The sequence below is a fragment of the Moschus berezovskii genome, chromosome 4 (assembly GCF_049115385.1).
Source record: "Moschus berezovskii isolate FMDL1 chromosome 4, NW_MosBer_1.0, whole genome shotgun sequence".
In the NCBI taxonomy this organism is placed as follows: domain Eukaryota; kingdom Metazoa; phylum Chordata; class Mammalia; order Artiodactyla; family Moschidae; genus Moschus; species Moschus berezovskii.
The window spans coordinates 43,460,334-43,481,020 of NC_142463.1; the positions used below are offsets into that span (position 1 = coordinate 43,460,334).

The window sequence follows — 20,687 nt, forward strand, 5'->3', positions numbered from 1 at the left end:
TGTAATTTATACATGAGGAAACCAAGCTGAGGTGGCATGAGGCAAGTTGAAGCTGCAGAGCTAGGAAGCCTCTAGTTTCAGGATCCTCAACTCCTATCCTGTCTTTGTTTAAAAGCACATTGTAATGTGTGTGACAACTTTCCTGCTGATTAACGATTTAGGGGATGTGACACCTCTCAGGATACAGGATGAGTATCCTTTGGGGACTACTGGGGTCTTCTATTGGAACTAATATCTCAATGTCTCAACTATCACAACTAATAGGATTGATCTAAAAAGCTGTCCTTAGGCTATGAATATTGGTTTTGAAAACAAACACTGTTAACTATGGAGATGAATAGTAACTCTACTGTATTGTATATTCTTGGAGTATAGTTCTCTGGACCATGATCTACATGTTTTTGTAAGTTTGCAGTCATAGTATGTGCGTGCTCAGTTGCTTCAGTTATGTCCGACTGTGACCCTATGGACTGTAGCCTGCCAGGCTCCTGCATCCATGGGATTCTCCAGGCAAGAATACTGGAGTGCCATGCCCTCCTCCAGGGTACCTTTGCATCTCAGGAATCAAACCCATATCTCTTGCATCTCCTGCATTGCAAGCAGATTCTTTACCCGCTGAACTACCTGGGAAGCCCTAAAAACAAGTTCCTCTCAATGGATTAATAATGGTTAAAAGTTATCATTTTCAGTATTATTTTGGCAGTATTCATTATTAGGAACTAGATTAATATTAGTAGTATTACTGCTATTATTATCATTGTTATTACAATCTTAGTGTATCCATTTACTAAACACCTATAGTGTTCCAGGCAATTAACATGCACATTACACTTAATTCTGGAAATAATCATATATGATACCATTATGCCCATTTTTTATTTTTTTTAATTTTTTTAAAATTTTATGCCCATTTTTTAGACAGAGATAAAATAATTTCCTCAAAGCACATAGCTAGTAAGAAGGAGAGCCAGATTTCATCTCATACTTGCTGATTTGCTGTAGTTAACCACCACCCCCGCCTTGCAAAATCTCCTCTGACTGTCACCTTCAAATCTTTTCACACTAAACCAGAGAGCCTCTTGTTTGGAGTTTCTGTACCTTCACCTCCTCCTCCTCCTTTCTCAGTCTCCCAAAACAGATTCTAAGAAACTCAGATTGAAAAACACAGGTTGACAATGTAGGAGGCCCCTCCCAACAGAGCCCCTAGATTCTTACTGGATGTGCTATATTGATTTATGGCACTTTAAGAATGAAACAGTGCAAATTAGATAAATTAACTGTTCTATGAAACTGAAGCAGAGGACTCTCCTGGGAGTAATTTCCACACAACAGTTATGGGATTGGGCTTTAATTAAATTAGGGAGGTCTGCTGAAAGGCAGGACTGAGTTAACAGTGTAGAAACACTGCCAAAATGACATGTGAAAGGAATGCTTAAACTTCTCTTATAGAGAAATGAGTTTCAATACAGAAAAGGCAGTGCCTCTGGCTGGCATTTTGAACATTGGTTCTCCCCAATGTTCAATAATTATAAGTGAATACATATTGTCAGAAAGATACCAGATAACTATAATATAGTTCTTTATTTCAGTTTAAGTGGAAACTAAAGATATGGCATCTGTGATGGAACTGACATTAAAAAAAAAAAAAAAAACCACCATGCAAGATCCGATGGAAATGTTTGAAACGTAAGCAATGAGAGAAAAAATTCAACATTTTGAGTCTTGTATAACAAACTAATGGTCAAGTACATATTACATAATTACTTGAAAAATATAAGCTCATTAAACCTGAAGCCTTAGATCTCATTGTATCGATCTGCTCTGTGCTAAGCCTCTATCTTAACCACACTTACTGTTCTATCTGTATTTCTCATAGGACTAAGAAGAGTTTTTCTTCCTCCCCAGAATATTCTTTTCTAGAAAAGGATCTCACAATGCTTGTATTGTTATATTTGTAGCAGGCTAGACTCAGAGATGGGAGACAGGAGCAGGGGCATAATTTATAGCCTTGAGGGGGGCTTAAATATTCGCAAGTGGTTTCAGAGCCCTAGAGATCCACTTCCCTGACTCTAGAAATCTCTGAATTCTGATTCTTACTACAAGGAGCTTAAAATAGAAAAAGGAAATCAACTATGAAATTCAGATGATAAAAGTTTAGTACCGTAAGCTCTTTAATTAGATTAATTCTACTACTATTACTTATATTCTATGCTAGGTTATGAAGGAAATGGCAACCCACTCCAGTGTTCTTGTCTGGAGAACTCTATGGATACAGAAGCCTGGCGGGCTACAGTCCATGGGGTCACAAAGAGTCAGACGCGACTGAGTGACTAAATCACCATGCTAGGTTAAGCCCAAGGATTTTATTTTAGGCCAGTGTTACTAAAGCAAATCTTTATAACTTTATGTAATATTATTCATTGAAAATAAAGCAATAATTTCCCCAAAGGATACTTTATAACTTAGAATAAAAGGAAACGAATTCATAGAGAATATTAAGTTGTAATAATGGCCCCTAAAAGCACACCAATTTGTTAAATCAATATTCAGTTCAGTTCAGTTCAGTCGCTCAGTCGTGTCCGACTCTTTGCGACCCCATGAATCACAGCACACCAGGCCTCCCTAGCCATCACCAACTCCCGGAGTTCGCTCAAACTCATGTCCATCGAGTCGGTGATGCCATCCAGCCATCTCATTCTCTGTCGTCCCCTTCTCCTCCGGCCCCCAATCCCTCCCAGCATCAGAGTCTTTTCCAGTGAGTCAACTCGTCACGTGAGGTGGCCAAAGTATTGGAGTTTCAGCTTTAGCATCAGTCCTTCCAAATGGATTGGCTAAAAAGTTCGTTCAGGGTTTCCTGTACGATGGTACGAACTTTTTGGCCAAACAAACACCAGTTTGTTAAATCAATATTAGATTGGCCAAAAAGTTCGTACCATCGTACAGGAAACCCTGAACGAACTTTTTAGCCAATCCCAAAATAAGTGCATCTAACAAAGTCATAGGTTCTCGTTGTTCTATTATACATATAGGAGAAATGGGAAATGCCAATGATTGCATTTTATTCAGACAGAACAAATTTACAATAATTTGCAGATTAGAAATATAGAGATTCCAGATACACCATGACTCCTAGTACGAAAAATAGTAAGATTAACAATCAGAATTTCGGTTTCCTTTTCAAAATCAAAGGAAAATTTTAGTTTCCTTTTGATCTTCCCTGGTGGCTCAGATGGTAAAGTCTGCCTGAAATGCAGGAGACATGGGTTTGATCCCTGGGTCAGGAAGATCACCTGGAGAAGGAAATGGTAACCCACTCCAGTATTCTTGCCTGGAAAACCCATGGACAGAGGAGTCTGGCAGGCTGCAGTCCATGGGTCACAAAGAGTTGGATGTGACTGAGCAACTTCACTTTCTTTTTCTTTGAAAATCATAATCACACAACACAGCAATAATTTATAAAGTCTTAGAGTCTTCTGAGACACTTGTTCAAGTCATACTTTCAAGTACAGATTTACTTTAATAGCTAACAAAACAAGTGAGCAAATATTTGTACAAGTTCCCCTATGACACAGGAGAATATTAATACGATCATGAAAGATCTCAACTCAATATTTTGCCAAATCAGATTTTCTGAACTAAATTTTGGATGCAAAACATAATTTCTCCCTAAACATACACAGGAAAGAAGAAATATCTTCTTTACCTTTTTTTTGTACTCTTTTGCTAATAGGCCAGCCTTCAGATTTCATGAGTTAGGAATATAAGACAGCACGAGGTGGGAAAAGACAAGACTGTTAAAGTTCCATTTAAAAGAAATGGAGAATGGGCAGAATGGAATTTTAATTAATAACAGCAGTTTTCTCCTACATAATAAATTAGGAAACAAGAAAAATTTTATTAAGTATTAATTAGATTGGAGTTTTTTGTTTAGCACTTTGAGTTTTAATATGTCTAAATATTGATGAAAAAATACCAATTTCTTCCTAGGCAAGTTTTAAGTTACTGGATTTCTATTTATGCTTTTTTTCTAGTGATACCTTCTGCATCCATTATTTCCAGGGCTGAGGATATAAATACTACAGTGTCCAAGACTGTAATCCACTGGAATAGTCAAACATCAATTGAAAAAGTTTCCTGTGAAATGAGATACAAAGCTACAACAAACCAAACTTGGAACGTAAGCTAAATTTACTTTCCTTGTACATGAAAGTGAGTAAAAGAAAAGCCAGCCAAGTCAATGACCACAGTGGATGTATAATGATATATTTTACATGTTTTTATCTGACTGTGTGTGATATTCAAACTACTCTAGTTTTAATAATGATGCTTCCAAATAAAGAGGTGAATTTCCTGAAAAGGTCCCTTGCCTTTTGTAAACCTGTAAATAGACAAATGTCCAACTAGGAGGGACTCATCTATTTAGCTCCTTATAATTCAGTGTCTCAGGGTGAAATTTATATCAGTGATTATGAATATAAATATAAGTATTCTATGCTGAAATTTACCAGGCATTCAGGAAAATAAAATTTGTTCAAAAAGAGCTTCAGATGTATGGGTATCTCTTTTTAAATGAAAAAACGCACAACTCAAAATGTAAGATTTATTACTATATTAGTTTTAAATGAGCATAAGGTAAGAAAAAAAAAAGTGAATTTCTAGGCAAATCAACCATCCTTAAACACCAACTGTTAAGTTAGCAAGTTAGTGTCTTAGGAGAGGCACAGGTGCAAGGTTCATTAATAAAAATCACATCACAAGGCAGCGCCTGTGAGCACTATCATAAAAACTCACTATTTTGAACTATTGGGGAACAGTAATCTGACTGAGGAAAAAGTACCAATTTTGGTGTATTTGAAAAGAAATGTCATTTTATTACTTTCAAGTACAATAAACTGCCATTTGTGTGTGCATGTGTGCTCAGTCATGTCAGACTCTTTAAACCCCATGGACTGTAGCTGCCAGTTTAGTCAAAATAATTAGGGAATGGAGTTTATGGCTTTGCTTAATTATGAGTTATGTATCATGTATTAATTTGTCAGTTTTCAAGGAGTTAAGTGAAATGATACACATTTGTTCTCTGATGATTAGCATGATTCCAAAGCCTTCGTCATTCTGAACATGAGTGAACTTTTGCTTTGCTATAGAAAGCAGTATATTTAGGCAGTGTCAAAAAATGAGGGTAAAACTATACTAACTTTACCACATACTCTAACAACTACTCTTTAAATCCCAAATGCCAACTTGTTTATTTACCCTTGTTCATTTAAATGAGAAATGTGACCTTTTAGTTGTTAGATTACACTTAATATGCAAGTCCATGTTCTGCATTGCTTGGTAAATACCCAAATAAAGATCCTGCTGGACTCCTTGGCTAAATAATTATGGCATTTGTGTTCACAGCAACTCCAAGCGTAAAGCCTGGGATGAGCAAAATAAAAATTTCACAGCCAATCTTTTGCATATGTGGAATTTAGGTAAATTAGAAAACAGCCCAAATGAAATTCTCATCTTAGACTTTGAGTGAGTGAGGTTTTACTCTAATAAGACACCTGGGCTTGATCCCTGGGTTGGGAAGATCCCCTGGAGGAGGGCATGGCAACCCACTTCAGTATTCTTGCCTGAGAATCCCCATGGACAGAGGAGCCTGGTGGGCTACAGTCCAGTCCATAGGATCGCAAAGAGTAGGACATGACTGAAGTGACTTTGTACACATGCATGGGTAGTGTCATGGTCATAGGATAATATTAAAAATATGAAATTCCCTTATTTGGCACAAGTAAGAGGAAGTAATAAGCTATAAGAATGCTTAGGAAATAGAAGAGTGCTATAGGGGAGCCTGATGGGCTTCCGTCTATGGGGTCACACAGAGTCGGACACGACTCAAGTGACTTAGCAGCAGCAGCAGCAGCGTAGTATCAGTATCTCCTAACAGATTTTCAGAAACCGATTTTTGGTTGAAACTCTTGTTCTCTGCTCCCCCTGGTGGTGCTACATGCGCCACTGTGAAACTTGGTAACAGGTAAATTTGAACTCCTCAAAATGTTCTCTTTATCAGAAGCAGGCAAATGAAGGAGCTGAAAGAATATTTATTACCTCATTTAATCTCTATCACAATCTTTAGTGATAGGTAGGATCAGCTCCATCACAGAAATGAAGACATAGGGCTTGAAAGAGCTTAAGCCAGGTTCTCCAAGCTTACAGTGTTAGTATAGTAACTAAGTACCTCTCCCAGACCCTACATTACTTTGGGCACAAAAAATTTTTGGAAAATGAAGGAACCAGTTTCAATCCAAAATCTGTATCCTATCCCTTTTTTTATAATTCCTCCAAATGTAACTACTCACAGAGATGACCCAAGTCCAGTTGGTAACAGCCAGAATGAAGCTTTGCTTTCTACATGTGTTACCCATCAATTTCATCTGGATCATGCATAAAATGTTATCATTACCTCCTTGTCAGGAGACGGGAAATGAGAGTCATGAAGAATAGGCAGACACAAAGCACTACAGATTTGCCCTTCCACCTCAGCTCTGCCTCCATCACATAATTGCTGGAAGGAAGTTCTTTACTTCAAAGTGGTGGGCAGTTACACAGAAAGCCTTGTGGCTAAGGTCACAGGCTCTAGAGTTCAAAGCCTGGCTATGACACTTTCTAAATGTACAACCTTGGGCAAGTTCCTTAGCTTCTCTGAGTCTCATTACTGCCATCCTTAAAAGCAGAATAGATAAACACCCACCTCATATGGTTGTGCGTGCTATGCAAGCATTCATGCTGAGTCACTTTAGTCATGTCCAGCTCTTTGCAACCCTATGGACTGAAACCCACCAGTCTCCTTTGTCCATGGGATTCTCCTGAAAGAATCCTGGAGTGGATTGCCATGCCCTTCTTCATGTGGTTGTTCAGTTCAGTTCAGTTCAGTCGCTCAGTCGTGTCCGACTCTCCGCGACCCCATGAATCACAGCACGCCAGGCCTCCCTGTCCATCACCAACTCCCGGAGTTCACTCAAACTCATGTCCATCAAGTTGGTGATGCCATCCAGCCATCTCATTCTCTGTTGTCCCCTTCTCCTCCCGCCCCCAACCTTTCCCAGCATCAGAGTCTTTTCCAGTGAGTCAACTCGTCGCATGAGGTGGCCAAAGTATATGGTTGTGGGGATGATCAAATGATGAGAGAAGCTAGCCCACAGCCTGGAATATAGTTAATGTTCAGTAAATGCTGGTTGTTACTGATACTCTTCATCTTAACCTCCAGGAGAGGTTAAGCCAGGTGTGGTTGAGCCAAAGATGCCCACCTGAAAATCAAAATCAGTGCATTGAGGGTGTGTTCATCTGTTTTTAGCTAAGCTGCATACATATTACAAGGTATTAGCCAGTCCTTCAGGTGAACATGCAAGGCTGATGCCATGGGGAGAATATCTGCTTTGGTTATCTTCCAAACAGCTGTCTTTCTAATACCTTAAACTTGCATAAAAATTTGAGCTTACAGTTCTCAATGGCAATCCTTGCACACTCCCACTCCTATGCACCCTATCTCAGGAGCATTTGCTCAGTTGACGTGTATTTCCTCATCTTTTAACTGTGAGCCCCTGGAAGACAGGGCTGTTCCATAATCATTTTTGTATTTACATTGATATTTATAATGTCTACTTCACACAGATAATATTTGGACACAGCAACTATTAGTATGATTATTTGCCTTTAACAGTGCCAACAGCAGTGACAGTAAAGTAGGGAAATCTTGACTGTAAGTTCAAGTAAATGAATTAATGGTGACTTAAGTCTCTGATGAAGCCAGAAGAGGGTATTGGCAAACTTTTTATTCGAGGGCCAAATTGTAAACAATTTAGGCTTTTCAGGCCATAAGATCTCTTTCTCAGCTATTCAACTCTGTATTTATAGCATGACAGTAGCCATAGACAATATGTAAATAAATGGACATTGTTGCATACCAGTAAAATTTACTTATGCACACTGAATGTTGTATCATTTCCATGCATCATTGAAATAGTTCTTTGGACTTTCTTTCAACCATATAAAAAATGTAAAAACCCTTCTTAGTCATAGGCTGCACAAAACCAAACATCCACTGTTTTCTTGGAATGGCTAATAGAACAACTGGCAGATAGCAAAGGGTCAAATCCTTGGCCTTCACATTTCAAAAGTGTAAGTGCTGGTATAGGGCAGAAAACTTGTAAGAACATGTGATTTGCCACCAACAAGTACCTATTGTATAGCACATGGAACCCTGCTCAATGTTATGTGGCAGCCTGGATGGGAGGGGAGTTTGGGGGAGAATGGCTACATGTATATGTATGCCTGAGTCCCTTCGCTGTTCACCTGAAACTATCACAACTATTGTTAATCAGTTATACCCCAACACAAAATAAAAAGTTAAAAAAACCAAAACAAAAAAGAACATATGATTAGTCACAACTAGACTTCCCAATCCCCAACCCCCTTCCCTCTCACACCAAATACTAGCTAAACGCTCCAAGGGCTTCCCTGGTGGCGCAGTGGTTAAGAATCCACCTGCCAATGCAGGAGACTTGGGTTCAATCCCTGGTCCAAGATGATCCCACATGCCTCAGAGCAACTAAGCCTGTGTGCCACAACTACTGATCCTGTGCTCTAGAACCCAGGAACCGCAACTACTGAGTCCACATGTCCTAGAGCCCATGCTTTCCAACAAGAGAAGCCACCACAATCAGAAACCTGCACACTGCAACTAGACAGTAGCACCCACTCACCCCAGCGACAGAAAAGCCCACACAGGAACAAAGACCCAACACAACCGAAAATAAATAAATATGGGAAAAAAGAGGCTTCTGAGCAGAGAGGGGAGGAAATGGGTTGATAAGGGGGAAGAACAAAAAACGTTTAGACTCAGATGTTTAATGAGCAGGACCCCTCACCCTGTGCCATGCTCCAGGCTGGGAGTCAGAGGGAGTTAGATTACAGAACGCTGAATAGGGTGAGATTCTTCCCTTCACCCAAGGATGCTCCCAGAAACTTAGGTGTAACCCTAAGAAAAGCAGTACCTCAAAATGATGGAGATTAAGTTCCCAGGCCTCCCACCTTGAGAACTGAGGCTCTAAAAAGAAGTTAGCTGCTATAAAAATGAAGTTATATTTCTGGTACTTGAGATAATACCCTCTCCATAGGAACACAATTAGGTCCAACTCTCTCTCAAATGCCTTTTTTAGCCTCTGAAAGTATTATTTTGAAGTACCATCTTGAGCTTGCAAGGCCATAAAGTCACCTGGTTTGCTTCTTAGTAGAAACAACTTTTAACAGTTCCATAAAATTCTTTCTATTTTAGAATTCTGGCTGTAATTTTAGGGTATTTCTCTTCTTAAGAGGACTTATCTATAAACATAATGGCAAGAGACATATGGGAGAATAGTGCATATGGAAGCTAAATTTTTGGCACTAGTAAAATCTCTCCTGTATCTCAGGAGAATCCAGGAGCCTCCACTCAAATTTGAAAGAGCAGAAAATTTCAAGATCCATGGGTAAAAGTGTGGCTTATGGAAACTCTGAATGATATCTTCCAGGGAACATGATATCCCAAAACAGACCTTCATATAATTTTTACAATTTAAATGTATTGCAAGTTTTAAGACATATTAAGAGTGGGCTTTAACAGAAGAATCTCTAAATGATGTGAATACCCTGTTTTGTGTGTGTGTGTATGTGTGTGTTTGTGTTTTAATCGTAATAGTTTTAAATTTCTCTTTCATGGTCACTGCTTTCTTCCAGTTGCTGTTAATAAATAAGTGCTTTTCTAGAATTTTTTTATGTTTACCTTTCAATTGTGCCTCGCTTTTTTTCAGTAGATCCACTGATTACGACACAGTAATATGCGGTGTAAGCACCTTGGTTTCTCTCCCCCTTCTGAACCAGCTTGTTTGGGGATCCTTTTTCATTGTATTTTATGGCAGGTTGTAGTGCCCCAGAAACATGACTTTTAAATTAATCCCTCAGCTATTTTTTTTTTTTTTTTTTGCTTATCTTCCATTGGATTTTCACAGTTCAACAATCTTAAATGTTTTGTTTTGTTTTCATATATATCCTTATAGAATGCATAGATCTGCTGCTGCTGCTGCTAAGTCACTTCAGTCGTGTCCGACTCTGTGTGACCCCATAGACGGAAGCCCACCAGGCTCCCCTGTCCCTGGGATTCTCCAGGCAAGAACACTGGAGTGGGTTGCCATTTCCTTCTCCAGTGTGTGAAAGTGGAAAGTGAAAAGTGAAAGTGAAGTCGCTCAGTCGTGTCCGACCCTTAGCGACCCCACTGACTGCAGCCTACCAGGCTCCTCCATCCATGGGATTTTCTAGGCAATAGTACTGGAGTGGCTTGCCATTGCCTTCTCCGGCATAGATCTGCAATAAGCACCAATTTAACAGCTTAGTCTGTAGGTAATTTTTTTTAAAAAGTCATCATTAGCAAGTAAAATTATTTCATCATTCAGAAAGAATTATTGATTTAAATACCGAACTGCAGAGAGACAGGGACAGACAGACAGATGGGGGAGGGAGAAGGACTGAATTCAAACAGTAGCTAGCAGGTCTCCCCTCCTCCTATCCTATTAAAATCAGCTGGGTCAAAATTACAAGTCTATTACACGTTGGAATTTCTTGAGATTTAAAAGTTTGAGAGAGTTGTCAAACACTAAGCAATGTGTATTTGACTTTTGAGGTTAAATAACATGTATTTGATTATTTATAACTTTTATACAAAATATTCTGTTTTCCCAGGGTTGAGAAGGGTCTGGAACATAATATGTGCCCCATATGTTTCTGCTAATAATTGTTTGTTTTAAAAGCCTACTGCATTATTTCTTTATGGTACTTCACATTGGTTATTCATCTATTTTAGGTTAAAGAATTTGATACCAATTTTACATATGAGCAACAGTCAGAATTCTACTTGCAGCCAAATGCTACGTATGTATTTCAAGTGAGATGTCAAGAAACAGGTAAAAGGTACTGGCAGCCCTGGAGTTCACCCTTTTTTCATACAACTCCTGTAGTAGGTGAGTGTATTTCTATATTTAATCTCTTTGGCTTTTCTTTTGACTTTTTTCTCTCTTCTAAGTTTATCTTTTTTTTCTCCCTGATTTCTATCAAAATCGACAAAACTATTCTAAGGCAGGTCAGTTAAGTTCAGTCGCTCAGTCGTGTCCAGCTGTTTGCAACCCCATGGACTGCAGCACACCAGGCTTCCCTGCCCATTACCAAAACCTACTATGGCAGATGATAACATTTAAATTGCTATTTTGCTTTGATTTTGTTAAGGCTGACTACAATTTATATAATGGTTCTCAAATATTTCAAGATATAACAACCAGCTGGGGGTGCTTGTTTAGTATGCATGCTCACTATTGCTGCTCCCAGAGTGTCTGAGTCCATGATCTGAGGTAGAGGGGATGGGGGTTGTCAATAGCCAGCATTCGTCACAAATATCCCGGGTAATTGTCAGGCATAGAATCCCCCTAGCCCTTGTTTTAAAAAAGAGTTTAGTAAGAGTTACAGTACACTATTTAGGCCATTCTGATAAAATATATTCTCCTTAGGAGACACAAAATTATTCAATAAAGATTGATTACTTACTATATGCAAAGCAAACATAAAAAATTAAAACACTTCAACATGGGATTTTTAAATTCTCAGTATAACCTAGCTGAGCTATTGTTTATTTTTTGATATTTTCCTGCTCTTAATATTATTATGTTAATTTTCTAGTCATTTAAACATTATTCTGTAAAAGCTTAGCCAGGGAATTCCCTTTCAGTCCAGTGGCTAGGACTCTGCTCTTTCATTGCCAAGGGCATAAATTCACCTGGTTGGGAAACTAAGATCCCACAAGCTGCAAGCACAACCAAAAAACAAAAAATATTAAGAAATAAAGTCTATTTGGCTAAGATTTTATTTTTAATTGTAAGTAAATAATAAAATGAACCTATTGTAATTGTCATAATACTCCATGCTGGTCCCAGTCTTTATCTTGAAGATGTCTCTGTACTGTGGGTAGCTTACACACTAGATTTAAAATGCTCTTTTCAGAACGGAAGGACTTAATTGTAATCACAGCATTGTTAATGTCATTCTTACATAATATAACATCTTGGAATTATTTTGTTTTCAAAGCACTTTGACATACATTGTAAATATTAATGGCCACCAAGTAAGTAGAGGGAGCCATAGAGCCAAATATAAGGTTAAAAAGTTTCTTTGGTGCCCTCTATGTCAAAATCTTAGAAACATATTATTAAGGGAATCATTTGCAATACGGGTTATCAGTTCTCTCTCTCTTTTTTTTTAAGTAAGTTTTTAATTTAAGGTATTCCAACTTAAATTGATATTGTTAAAATTCTTAGGACTTTTGATGCCATTTAGAACAGTCGGAATTTAGTAGATAATCCAATTATTTTAATGAAATCTAGAATTGCTTAGCAAGATTATTCAAATTGATAATTAACATTTTCTTATCATTTATTATAGTATACATAAGTGTGTTTGACCTTTACATCAGACAAATTTGATAGTATAATTGGCATCATTTTACAAATGAGGAAACTGAAGCATGATTTGTTTCCTTGCTAGTGAGTAAAGAGCAGTTAAAGCAGAACACAAGTTTTCTTACCACCAGCCCTCAGCAATCTCATTGATTTCTTTAACCAATTACAGTTGACTCTTTAACAACATGGGTTAGAACTGTGTGGATTCAATTATACATAGATATTTTTCAATAAATAATACAGCTCTACACAATCTGTGGTGGATTGACTCACACTGCAGAATAGGATACAGTTGAACCAAAAATATAGAGGGTCAACTATAAATTATACGAGGAGTTCTGGCTGTGTGGAGGGTCAGCACCCTAACCCCTGTGTTAAGGATCAATTGTACCTCCAAGTGTAACAACTTACAGAAATATCCTACAAGTACAGTCAGCTCTTCACATTCATGGGCTTCACATTCATGGATTTAACCAACGAAGGGTAGAAAATATTTCGGAAAAAAATCCCAGAAAATTTGAAAAGCAAAACCAATTTGCCTCACACCAGCAATTACTTCAGCAGCAGCAGCAGCAACTACTTCCTTGGAAGAAAGGAATGAAAAATCTAGACAGCATATTAAAAAGTAGAGACATTACTCTGCCAACAAAGGTCCGTATAGTCAAGGCTATGGTTTTTCCAGCAGTCACATATGGATGTGAGACTTGGGCCATAAGGAAGACTGAATGCTGAAGAACTGATGCTTTTGAACTGCGGCGTTGGAGAAGACCCTTGAGAGTCCCTTGGACTGCAAGGAGCCATCGATATCCTAAAGGCAATCAATCCTGAATATTCATTGGAAGGACTGATGCCGAAGCTCCAATATTTTGACCATCTGATGCAAAGAGCTGACTCCTTAGAAAAGACTCTAATGCTGGGAAAGATTGAAGGCAGGAGGAGAAGGGGATCACCAACTCAGTGGACATGAGTTTGAGTAAACTCCGGGAGATGGTGAAGGACAGGGAAGCCTGGCGTGTTGCAGTCCATGGGGTCCCAATGACTGAGCAACTGAACAACAACAGCAGCAACTACTTCCATAGCGTTCACATTGTATTTCCAACTATTTACATAGCATTTTATTGTATTGAGTATTTTAAATACTCTAGAGATGAATTACGGAGAAGGCAATGGCAAGCCACTCCAGTACTATTGCCTAGAAAATCCCATGGATGGAGGAGCCTGGTAGGCTGCAGTCCGTGGGGTCGCTAAGGGTCGGACACGACTGAGCGACTTCACTTTCACTTTTCACTTTCCACTTCCACACATTGGAGAAGGAAATGGCAACCCACTCCAGTGTTCTTGCCTGGAGAATCCCAGGGACGGGGGAGCCTGGTGGGCTTCCGTCTATGGGGTCACACAGAGTCGGACACGACTGAAGTGACTTAGCAGCAGCAGCAGCAGAGATGAATTAAAGTATATGGAAGGATGTGCATGGGTTAAGGGCAAAAACAAACTCCATTTTAGTTAAGGGACTCAAGCTTCCTCCGAGTTTGGTATCCAAAGAGGGTCCTGGAACTAATCCTTCACGGATACCAACGAACGACTGTATAGGACCACAAACCACAGATGTTCTCCTTTAAAAGTAAAGGTTGTAAGCTATACACAGAAGGAATGGGGATGTCACAGCTACCCTACAATTCTAAATTTAAAGTCTTTGTTTCCTAAGGGAAAAATAATCACTCAAGAGCCAAAAATGCCAGCTGAAATTAAATATCTCTGAAAACTAGCATCTACCCAGGACTAACATGTTAGCTAAGAGGAACCGTAAACTGTTTTCTTGGTACAAATTCCTTTCTAAGACACATTAAAGAAGATACAGGAAAAATGTGTTAGAGAAAGTGCTAGCATAAAATCATTTTGAAAAATTATCTCTTTTTTCTATTTGTAGAAGCAATGCAAATCTGTTGTAATATGCAACCTAGAAATAAGTATTGTTTACATTTTAATAGATTTAATACTAGTTTTTTCCTGTATACATATTTTTTAAATTGTTGGTGCTGTGGTATAAGTACTGTTTTATATCCTGATTTTCTTACTTAATCTACCTTGTTGAGTTTAAAAACCTATTTAATGGGTACACTTCAGTTTATGGATGTAATATAATTTAATCATTTCTTTATTTAAACAATATCTAGGTTATTGTATTTTTCCATTATCAATAAACTTATTTGAATAGATTTGTATATAAATTCTCCTTCTGCCTTTAGGTCTTATTGGATCAAGAGTTGAGCATATTTTAAGATGCTTAATGCAAGTTGCCAAATTGCTTTTCAGTAAATCTTTAATGTCAATTTCTTTTTTTAAAAGGTATCCATGAAAACAGTCATTCATTTAAGTTGTGCATGAAATGTTCATTTATCCTATACTGCATATCAGGCACTTGCTAGGTACTTGCATAACTTCAGTCAGTGAAGGAGACAAAGATCCTTTAATCCTAGAGAAGACAGACAAAGCAAAAGTCTAACCAAAAGCACACAGCATTATAAACAAACATATAAATCAAAGCAGTAAGAATCAAACCTCACCACTGAAGTTTGACTTGCTTCATAATGGAAAAAATTAAAAGATAGTTTCTGTAATACTTTAATTAACTTGCTTAGTAGTGGGGTTTGGGGCCAAACTTTCCTGGTAATTTATTTATTTATGAAGAAACATCGCTTTTTGGCCTTTTGGCTACGATCAAGTATGAAGAAACACAGCCCAGGCGGTAACCCTCCCTTCATGCAGGAATTTCCTGTTTCTGTGCTCCAAAATTCTTATTTGTGTACCACTAAATAGATTCATCTTTGCATGAAATGTTCCCTTGGTATCTCTAATTTTCTTGAAGAGATCTTTTGTCTTTCCTATTCTGTTGTTTTCCTCTATTTCTTTGCATTGATCGCTGAGGAAGGCTTTCTTATCTCTCCTTGCTATTCTTTGGAACTCTGCATTCAGACGCTTATATCTTTCCTTTTCTCCTTTGCTTTTCGCTTCTCTTCTTTTCACAGCTATTTGTAAGGCCTCCTCAGACAGCCATTTTGCTTTTTTGCATTTCTTTTCCATGGGAATGGTCTTGGTCCCTGTCTCCTGTACAATGTCATGAACCGCCGTCCATAGTTCAGCAGGCACTCTATCAGATCTAGTCCCTTAAATCTATTTCTCACTTCCACTGTATAATCATAAGGGATTTGATTTAGGTCATATCTGAATGGTCTAGTGGTTTTCCCTACTTTCTTCAATTTAATTCTGAATTTGACAATAAGGAGTTCATGATCTGAGCCACAGTCAGCTCCTGGTCTTGTTTTTGCTAACTGTATAGAGCTTCTCTATCTTTGGCTGCAAAGAATATAATCAATCTGATTTCGGTGTTGACCATCTGGTGATGTCCATGTGTAGAGTCTTCTTTTGTGTTGTTGAAAGAGGGTGTTTGCTATGACCAGTGTGTTCTCTTGGCAAAACTCTATTAGCCTTTACCCTGCTTCATTCTATGCTCCAAGGCCAAATTTGCCTGTTACTCCAGGTGTTTCTTGACTTCTTACTTTTGCATTCCAGTCCCCTATAATGAAAAGGACATCTTTTTTGGGTGTTAGTTCTAAAAGGTCTTGTAGGTCTTCATAGAACCATTCAACTTCGGCTTCTTCAGTGTTACTGGTTGGGGCATAGGCTTGGATTACTGTAAAATTGAATGGTTTGCCATGGAAACGAACAGAGATCATTCTGTCATTTTTGAGACTGCATCCAAGTATTGCATTTCGGACTCTTTTGTTGACCATTATGGCTACTCCATTTCTTCTAAGGGATTCCTGCCCACAGTAGTGGATATAATGGTCATCTGAGTTGACAGAAATGGTACAGACCTAACAGAAGCAGAAGATATTAAGAAGAGGTGGCAAGAATACACAGAAGAACTGTACAAAAAAGATCTTCACGACCAAGATAATAATGATGGTGTGATCACTTACCTAGAGCCAGACATCTTGGAATATGAAGTCAAGAGGGCCTTAGCAAGCATCACTATGAACAAAGCTAGTGGAGGTGATGGAATTCCAGTTGAGCTATTTCAATTCCTGAAAGATGATGCTGTGAAAGTGCTGCACTCAATATGCCAGCAAATTTGGAAAACTCAGCATTGGCCACAGGATTGGAAAAGGTCAGTTTTCATTCCAATTCCAAAGAAAGGCAATGCCAAAGAATGCTCAAACTACCACACAATTGCACTCATCTCTCATGCTAGTAAAGTCATGCTCAAAATTCTCCAAGCCAGACTTCAGCAATATGTGAACCGTGAACTTCCAGATGTTCAAGCTGATTTTAGAAAAGGCAGAGGAACCAGAGGTCAAATTTCCAACATCTGCTTGATCATGGAGAAAGAAAGAGAGTTCCAGAAAAACATCTATTTCTGCTTCATTGACTATGCCAAAGCCTTTGAATGTGTGGATCAGAATAAACTGTGGAACATTCTGAAAGAGATGGAATACCAGACCACCTGCCCTGCCTCTTGAGAAACCTGTATGCAGGTCAGGAAGCAACAGTTAGAACTGGACATGGAACAACAGACTGGTTCCAAATAGGAAAAGGAGTACGTCAAGTCTGTATATTGTCACCCTGCTTATTTAACTTATATGCAGAGTACATCATGAGGAACGCTGGGCTCGAAGAAGCACAAGCTGGAATCAAGATTGCCGGGAGAAATATCAGTAACCTCAGATATGCAGAGGACACCACCCTTATGGCAGAAAGTGAAGAGGAACTCAAAAGCCTCTTGATGAAAGTGAAAGAGGAGAGTGAAAAAGTTGGCTTAAAGCTCAACATTCAGAAAACAAAGATCATGGCATCTGGTCCCATCACTTCATGGGAAATAGATGGGGAAACAGTGGAAACAGTGTCAGACTTTATTTTTTCGGGCTCCAAAATCACTGCGGATACTTATAACAACCATGATATTAAAAGACGCTTACTCCTTGGAAGGAAAGTTATGACCAACCTGGAGAGCATATCAAAAAGCAGAGACGTTATTTTGCCAACCAAGGTCCGTCTAGTCAAGGCTATGGTTTTTCTAGTGGTCATGTATGGATGTGAGAGTTGGACTGTGAAGAAAGCTGATCGCTGAAGAATTGATGCTTTTGAACTGTGGTGTTGGAGAAGACTCTTGAGAGTCCCTTGGACTGAAAGGAGATCCAACCAGTCCATTCTAAAGGAGATCAATCCTGATGTTCATTTGAAGGACTGATGCTACAGCTGAAACTCCAATACTTGGCCACCTCATGCAACGAGTTGACTCACTGGAAAAGACTCTGATGCTGGGAGGGATTGGGGGCAGGAGGAGAAGGGGACGATAGAGAATGAGATGGCTGGATGGCATCACTGACTCGATGGACATGAGTTTGAGTGAACTCCGGGAGTTGGTGATGGACAGGGAGCCCTGGCGTGCTGTGATTCATGGGGTCACAAAGAGTCGGACACGACTGAGTGACTGAACTGAACTGAACTGAATTAGATTCATCCTTGTAACAACGTATTTTCAAAAATTTGCGCAGATGGCCCTGCAGGACAAATTGTTAAGTAGGTATGGCTTTTCCTGCAGACGCTAGCATTCTTCTGTATCACTTTCCCTCTGGATATTGCCTTTCCTTGGCTTTTAAAAACCTGGTCTCCAAAAGAAACCAAATGAAATCATTTTATAATATAACCAAATTATAATAAGGGTTAAATGACACACTTGCTTTTTGTCCTTAGAGTATTTAGACTTCAATGGAAAACAAAGCTTTACACAGTTGCCCCCCGTTATGGGTGGAGAATATATTCCAAGACCCCCAGTGGAGGCCTGAATCCACGGATAGTGCTGAACCTTATTTATACTATGTTTTTCTCCTGTAAATAAAACATAAAGTTTAATATCTAATTTAGGCATAGCAAGAGATTAACAACAATAACTAGTAATAAAATAGAACTATAGCAATATACACATAATATACATTGTGTAAATGTAGTTTCTTTCTCAATTTCAAATACCTTATTGTGCAAATTTAATGCCTTTTGCATCTTAACTAAGCACTCATCACGCACTCTGGCTATAACTTTTGCAGTTTGAGGTATGATAGCCAAACTAGCACAAATTTATTTTTACTTCTTCATAATTTAAAGGACAGAAGATTTATTCTTACCATACAGCTTGGCATAGAATTATTTTTCTTTCCTTAATAAGTTGAGAACTTTCATCTTTTCACTTAAAGGAAGCACTTTACAGCTTCTCACCAGCACATCCAAATTGCCAGCATCACTACGCTTATTCTTTGAGCCCTTATTGTGTCAGATAAGAGTCACCTGAAGTTAAGCACCATAATACAGAAAAGTTGTCTTGATAACCAAGGTGGCTAAGTGACAGACAAGCCCGATTCATGGATCATTCATATCCAGGGTAGGATGGAGCTGGACAATTCAAGATTTCATCACACTACTCAGAATGGTGCACAGTTTAAAAGTTAAGAATTCTTTATTTCTGGAAATTTCCACTTAATAGTTTTGGATCTTGCTGACCAGGGTAACAGACTGAGGAAAGCAAAACCATGGATAATGATAAGAGGGGATTAAAAAAGAAAAAATAAATCAACCTCAGAATATACTTTCGACTTAATGGGACAAATTTCTCTGCATTAGAGACTAGTATGTTTCTATCCTGGTATAATAACAAGAGGCTAATTCAGTGGCTGAATCCGGGTGACTTCAGCTAACATTTATTGGATGCTTATTATGTGTTGGGCACTGTGATAAGAATTTTATTCATTACTGCAGCCCTATAGAACTGTTATTCCAATTGTACAGAGGAGAATGAGGCTCAGGGAGGTTAAGCAGTTTACTGAACATTATAAAGCTGGTAAATGGTAGACCTGGGCATGAGTCAGGCGGCAGGATTCCAGCACTCACCCTGTAGTTCTGCTGGTCTGCTTCCTAAGAGACCTCAGAGGGTCCCTTGGCAGCCTCCTCTGGATCACCTAACCAAGTCCTCCTCCACACATTAGCTAATATGCTAACTGGGCTTCTTTTAATTCTTTAATGTTTGTTATGAAATGCAAATACATGAGAGAAGAGGGAACCATAAGATGCTATCAACTGTTTCCACTTTGGCATGAATACCAGATGTGGAAACAAGTTTGTGTTAAAGTGATGAGAATGAAACCATAGGAACCTTGGGATAGGATAGGGCACTCAGAGACAAGGACCAAGTACAGGTGGAAAAGGTGACCTTGCCCAAGACAAGGCGCCACAGGGAAATTCACAGTGTGTTTTTCCAGCTGGAACTTGGTTCAGTAAAATGTCCTGAAAGCAGTGCTTCTCAGAGGATCATCTGCGTTAGAAATGCTTGGGTACCAGTTAAAAATACAATTCCTCAGCATCTATCAAGTGGTATTTCTGCAGTGTAAAAACCAGTGTTCTGGAGGTTGGACACACCCTTTAAGAGGGAGAAGTGTGTGGATAAAAAGGGTCAGAACTGATTGCCCAAGCCATTGCCTTAGTAACATGGTTTTGGGGATCAAAAAAGGGTGGGTACATGAGAGTCTCAGGCCATTTCCTCTAGTATTATCTGGTTCTACCTCTGCCTCCTCTTCCTCCTGCCCTCCACTTCCTCAGTCCCTGAGTACCCCAGGATCTCAAAAAGCATAGGATACAGGACCATGGCTCCAGTGAACCATCACGTTCCAAATTACCCCCTCGGCCTAGACCCTCTCTGTCTCTGGATGTGAGGTTTCAGCAGAGGCACTGAAAACTTCCAAGGGCTGCTGAAACTGGAGCTTTTAGACCATCAACCTGGATAGTCACTGCAACAATTCCTGGAGTCATTAAGCAGGGCAGAAATAGCACCAAAAGGGAAAAGATAGTTTGTTGGCACAGAAAACCAACACTGAAAATATGAACGTGATTTTCCTAATTTCACTCCTACCGATGTGAAAAAATGTGAGAAGAGGACTTCTAGGTAGGAATGTTTTTCAGTTCTGTTGTAATATAGATCCCTCTGTCATGAAGAAAAGGTACAGGCCCTCTAATCCCTTTAATGGCAAGTCAGAGGACTGAGGGAAGGGCAGTTACATTTCGCAATGACTAATTAACTTGCTTGAATTACAACTTGCAGTAGAAAAGTTTCCCAGAGAA

At 38.9% G+C, this 20,687-nt stretch overlaps 1 protein-coding gene across 1 annotated transcript in view; it reads left to right on the forward strand.

Annotated features, from left to right (window-relative positions):
- The window catches only part of IL23R (interleukin 23 receptor), a 71,924-nt gene that overhangs the window by 31,627 nt on the left and 19,610 nt on the right, over positions 1-20,687 (forward strand). Inside the window, exons 6-7 of the mRNA XM_055403587.2 lie at positions 4,032-4,177; positions 10,880-11,036. Of these exons, the coding sequence (XP_055259562.2) occupies positions 4,032-4,177; positions 10,880-11,036 (303 nt within the window). The remainder of the gene's footprint in view (positions 1-4,031; positions 4,178-10,879; positions 11,037-20,687) is intronic.